Source organism: Oncorhynchus clarkii, chromosome 4 (assembly GCF_045791955.1).
Source record: "Oncorhynchus clarkii lewisi isolate Uvic-CL-2024 chromosome 4, UVic_Ocla_1.0, whole genome shotgun sequence".
NCBI lineage: Eukaryota > Metazoa > Chordata > Actinopteri > Salmoniformes > Salmonidae > Oncorhynchus > Oncorhynchus clarkii.
This window is the reverse complement of record NC_092150.1, coordinates 52,112,309-52,118,260: the sequence shown is the minus strand read 5'-3', so window position 1 is coordinate 52,118,260 and position 5,952 is coordinate 52,112,309. Positions and strand designations below refer to the sequence as shown.

Sequence of the window (5,952 nt, the reverse complement as noted above, 5' to 3'; positions counted from 1 at the left end):
GGTTGCAGAAACTTCTCCATGCTAACAAGGAAACCGCTAGTTATGGATGAGGTATATCTGGTAGCAGAAACTCCTCGCTTTTAACCAGGAAACCGCTAGTGATGGATGTAGTATATCTGGTTTTAGAAACTCCTCACTGATAACGAGGAAACCGCTAGTTATCTATGTTGTGTATCTGGCTGCAGAAACTCCTCTGTGCTAATGAGGAAACCGCTAGTTATGGATGTGGTGTATCTGGTTGCAGAAACTCCTCCCTGCTAACGAGTAAACCGCTAGCGACGGATGGTGTAAATCTGGTTTTAGAAACTCCTCCCTGCTAACGAGGAAACCGCTAGCTCTGGATGTAGTGTATTTGGTTGCAGAAACTTCTCCATGCTAAAAAGGAAACCGCTAGTTATGGATGAGGTATATCTGGTTGCAGAAACTCCTCCCTGCTAATGAGGAAACCACTAGTTATGGATATCGTTTATCTGGTTTAGACACTCCTCCTTGCTAATGAGGAAACCTCTATTAATGGATTTAATATATCTGGTTGTAGAAACTCCTCCTTGCTAATGAGGAAACCGCTAGTTATGGATGTAGTGTATCTGGTTGCAGAAACTCCTCCCTGCTAACAAGGAAACCGCTAGTTATGGATATAGTTTATCTGGTTGTAGACACTCCTCCTTGCTAATGAGGAAACCTCTAATAATGGATGTAGTATATCTGGTTGTAGAAACTCCTCCTTGCTAATGAGGAAACCGCTAGCTTTGGATGTAATGTATCTGGTTGCAGAAACTCTCTGCTAACGAGGAAACCGCTAGCTATGGATGTAGTGTATCTGGCTGTATAAAATCCTCCCTGCTAATGAGGAAACCGCTAGCTATGGATGCAGTATATCTGGTTGCAGAAACTCCTCCCTGCTAATGAGGAAACCGCTAGCTATTGATTCAGTACATCTCGTTGCAGAAACTCCTCCCTGCTATTGAGGAAATGCGCTAGTTATGGATCTAGTATATCTGGTTGCAGAAACTCCTCCCTGCTAATGAGTAAACCGCTAGTTATGGATGTAGTACAGTCCTGGCCAAAAGTTTTGAGAATGACACAAATATTAATTTCCACAAAGTTTGATGCTTCGGTGTCTTTAGATATCTTTGTCAGATGTTACTATGGAATACTGAAGTATAATTACAAGCATTTCATAAGTGTCAAAGGCTTTTATTGACAGTTACATGAAATTGATGGAAAGAGTCAATATTTGCAGTGTTGACCTTCCTTTTTCAAGACCTCTGCAATCCGCCCTGGCATGCTGTCAATTAACTTCTGGGCCACATCCTTACTGGCGGCAGCCAATTCTTGCATAATCAATGCTTGGAGTTTGTCAGATTTTGTGTGTTTTTGTTCACCCGCCTCTTGAGGATTGACCACAAGTTCTCAATGGGATTAAGGTCTGGGGAGTTTCCTGGACAAAATATCGATGTTTTTTTTCCCCTGAGCTACTTAGTTATTACTTTTGACTCATGGCAAGGTGCTCCATCATGCTGGAAAAGGCATTATTCGTTACCAAACTGTTCCTGGATGGTTGGGAGAAGTTGAGGGTGTGTTGGTACCATTCTTTATTCATGGCTGTGTTCCGTTAAGTAATTTTGTAATCAATGTTCATAAATTCCAATTATCTTTATCTGTCTGATACCCAGAGGCTGTAAAGTTGTGGTCTTAAATAAAACAGACAGAATTCCCAGCTCACAATTGATCAGATCCCGATTTATTTGCGAGAGCTCTCCAGTTTACACAAATGCATTCCTTTTATACAATCCTAACCTACACACATACATACACACCAACATAGGGATTTTCTCATGAGTCTCACCACAGTTTATAACCACCAGTTTTCTACCCCTACATACATTCCTTTCTTCCTAGGTACATGCCATATAACCCCTTCCTAATGAACAAACATTATTTAACACTACAAGAAATACAGGGTAGAATTCTTGCCAGTTATAGTGCCGTATACCTCATTTAGTCATTATTCATAAAAAATCCCATAACAGTTCTTAGGCAAAATTGTGAGTGAGCCCACTCCCTTGGCTGAGAAGCAGCCCCACACATGAATGATCTCAGGATGCTTTACTGTTGGCATGACACAGGACTGATGGTTGCGCTCACCTAGTCTTCTCTGGACAAGCTTTTTTACGGATGCCTCAAACAATCGGAAAGGGGATTCATCAGAAAAAATGACTTTACCCCGGTCCTCAGCAGTCCAATCCCTGTACCGTTTGCAGAATATCAGTCTGTCCCTGATGTTTTTCCTGGAGAGAAGTGGTTTCTTTGCTGCCCTTCTTGAAACCAGGCCATCCTCCAAAAGTCTTCACCTCACTGTGCGTGCAGATGCACTCACACCTGCCTGCTGCCATTCCTGAGCAAGCTCTGTACTGGTGGTGCCCCGATCCCGCAGCTGAACAAACTTTACGAGATGGTCCTGGCGCTTGCTGGACTTTCTTGGATGCCCTGAAGCCTTCTTCACAACAATTGTACAGCTCTCCTTGAAGTTCTTGATTGTCCGATAAATGGTAGATTGAGGAGCAATCTTACTGGCAACAATATCCTTGCCTGTGAAGCCCTTTTTGGGGGCACGCGTTTCCTTGCAGGTATCCAATGGATGACAGCGGAAGAACAATGATTCCAAGCACCACCCTCATTTTGAAGCTTCCAGTCTGTTATTCAAACTCAATCAGCATGACAGAGTGATCTCCAGCCTTGTCCTCGTCAACACTCACACCTGTGTAACGAGAGAATCACTGACATGATGTCAGCTGGTCCTTTTGTGGCAGGGCTGAAATGCAGTGGAAATGTTTTGGGGTATTCAGTTCATTTGCATGGCAAATAGGGACTTTGCAATTAATTGCAATTCATCTGATCACTCTTCATAACATTCTGGAGTATATGCAAATTGCCATCATACAAACCGGGGCAGCAGACATTGTGAAAATTAATATTTCTGTCATTCTCAAAACTTTTGACCACGACTGTACATCTGGTTGCAGAAACTCCTCCCTGCTAATGAGGAAACCGCTAGATATGGATGAAGCATATCTGGTTGCGGAAACTCCTCCCTGCTAACGAGGAAACCGCTAGTTATGGATGAGTAATATCTGCCTGGAGCAAAAATGGTGAGTGAAGATTTTAGTTTTTCACAATGTTTTCTGAATATTACAGCGTAAGATCAGGAGTGCTACTCAAGGAAACTCACATTAAACCTCTTACAGCTAACCCCCTATTTTTTTCAATTTCCGCCTGAAGACATACCCAAATCTAACTGCCTGCAGTTCAGGCCCAGGACCAAGGATATGCATATTCTTGGTTTCATTTGAAAGAAAACACTCTGAAGTTTGTGTAAATGTGAATTGAATGTAGGAGAATATAACACAATAGATCTGGTTTAGATAATACAAGGAAAAAAACATACGTTTTTTCATTTTTATTGTTGTATCATCATCTTTAAAATGAACAAGACAAAACAAGCATTCAGATAGGATGATGGGGACAATTTCAGTGAAAAACATAAGAGGGCAACAGTACTTATGCAAAGTTTAAGAATGATAACTTCCAAAATGAGTGTCACCCAGGTGTCCCACACAAGTAGCCCAAATGTACCCAAGTGGCCAAATTGGTGAAGTTATACATTTTGAATGGAATAACTATTTACAAAATACAAAAATGGTTTTCTAACACACATCCCAAAACATGGAGAAAAAACATGAAAAAAAAATATATACATTTACAAAATAATACTTTCAATATTTGGAAGAACCTCAGTCCTCTACACAATATTGTGCTGCTGATGCCAGGTACCATAGCAGTCTCTTTCTGCTGTAAAGCAGAGGGTCACCAAGCATGTGGTGCAGGTGATGGGGGACTTCATTTTGCAAAGAACACAGCGACGCCTCCATGCTGTGCCCTTTTGGCCCTGAGGCACATCCATGCCTGCAGAAATACATTTGGGCAGATGAACACCACTTGTGGCAGGAGGGGGATGGACACCTTGGCACTGGGGGCTCCCATTCGAGGTCAGTGTCACTGTGAAAGAAAATGTTCAGTTAGAATAGTTTCACATATGAGCCCTGTATCAACAGGTATAATAAAGAGATTTACAGTGCCTTGCGAAAGTATTCGGCCCCCTTGAACTTTGCGACCTTTTGCCACATTTCAGGCTTCAAACATAAAGATATAAAACTGTATTTTTTTGTGAAGAATCAACAACAAGTGGGACACAATCATGAAGTGGAACGACATTTATTGGATATTTCAAACTTTTTTAACAAATCAAAAACTGAAAAATTGGGCGTGCAAAATTATTCAGCCCCCTTAAGTTAATACTTTGTAGCGCCACCTTTTGCTGCGATTACAGCTGTAAGTCGCTTGGGGTATGTCTCTATCAGTTCTGCACATCGAGAGACTGAAATTTTTTCCCATTCCTCCTTGCAAAACAGCTCGAGCTCTGAGGTTGGATGGAGAGCATTTGTGAACAGCAGTTTTCAGTTCTTTCCACAGATTCTCGATTGGATTCAGGTCTCGACTTTGACTTGGCCATTCTAACACCTGGATATGTTTATTTTTTAACCATTCCATTGTAGATTTTGCTTTATGTTTTGGATCATTGTCTTGTTGGAAGACAAATCTCCGTCCCAGTCTCAGGTGTTTTGCAGACTCCATCAGGTTTTCTTCCAGAATGGTCCTGTATTTGGCTCCATCCATCTTCCCATCAATTTTAACCATCTTCCCTGTCCCTGCTAAAGAAAAGCAGGCTCAAACCATGATGCTGCCAGCACCATGTTTGACAGTGGGGATGGCGTGTTGCTTTTACGCCAAACATAACGTTTTGCATTGTTGCCAAAAAGTTCAATTTTGGTTTCATCTGACCAGAGCACCTTCTTCCACATGTTTGGTGTGTCTCCCAGGTGGCTTGTGGCAAACTTTAAACAACACTTTTTATGGATATCTTTAAGAAATGTCTTTCTTCTTGCCACTCTTCCATAAAGGCCAGATTTGTGCAATATACGACTGATTGTTGTCCTATGGACAGAGTCTCCCACCTCAGCTGTAGATCTCTGCAGTTCATCCAGAGTGATCATGGGCCTCTTGGCTGCATCTCTGATCAGTCTTCTCCTTGTATGAGCTGAAAGTTTAGAGGGACGGCCAGGTCTTGGTAGATTTGCAGTGGTCTGATACTCCTTCCATTTCAATATTATCGCTTGCACAGTGCTCCTTGGGATGTTTAAAGCTTGGGAAATCTTTTTGTATCCAAATCCGGCTTTAAACTTCTTCACAACAGTATCTCGGACCTGCCTGGTGTGTTCCTTGTTCTTCATGATGCTCTCTGCGCTTTTAACGGACCTCTGAGACTATCACAGTGCAGGTGCATTTATACAGAGACTTGATTACACACAGGTGGATTGTATTTATCATCATTAGTCATTTAGGTCAACATTGGATCATTCAGAGATCCTCACTGAACTTCTGGAGAGAGTTTGCTGCACTGAAAGTAAAGGGGCTGAATAATTTTGCACGCCCAATTTTTCAGTTTTTGATTTGTTAAAAAAGTTTGAAATATCCAATAAATGTTGTTCCACTTCATGATTGTGTCCCACTTGTTGTTGATTCTTCACAAAAAAATGCAGTTTTATATCTTTATGTTTGAAGCCTGAAATGTGGCAAAAGGTCGCAAAGTTCAAGGGGTTCGAATACTTTCGCAAGGCACTGTATATAGAGTACAGGGAACATAAGGTTGAATATATTATTATAGACCTGCTAGATCTACTGTCTATTTTATATTATGACATTTCAGCTAGATCTACTGTCTCTATTATATTATGACAGACCAGCTAGATCTACTGTCTTTATTATATTACAACAGACCAGCTGTATCTACTGTCTCCATTTCACTTTGGCCATTGTTGTGGGCCTGCCCTC

The 5,952-nt window shown here is 41.4% G+C and overlaps 1 protein-coding gene across 1 annotated transcript in view; it reads right to left on the bottom strand.

Moving 5' to 3' along the window:
* Positions 1 to 1,341, bottom strand: part of LOC139407999 (zinc finger protein 180-like) — a 4,833-nt gene extending 3,492 nt beyond the window's left edge. Inside the window, exon 1 of the mRNA XM_071151844.1 lies at positions 1,251 to 1,341. Within this exon, the coding sequence (XP_071007945.1) occupies positions 1,251 to 1,341 (91 nt within the window). The remainder of the gene's footprint in view (positions 1 to 1,250) is intronic.
* Between the last annotated feature and the right edge of the window lie 4,611 nt (positions 1,342 to 5,952).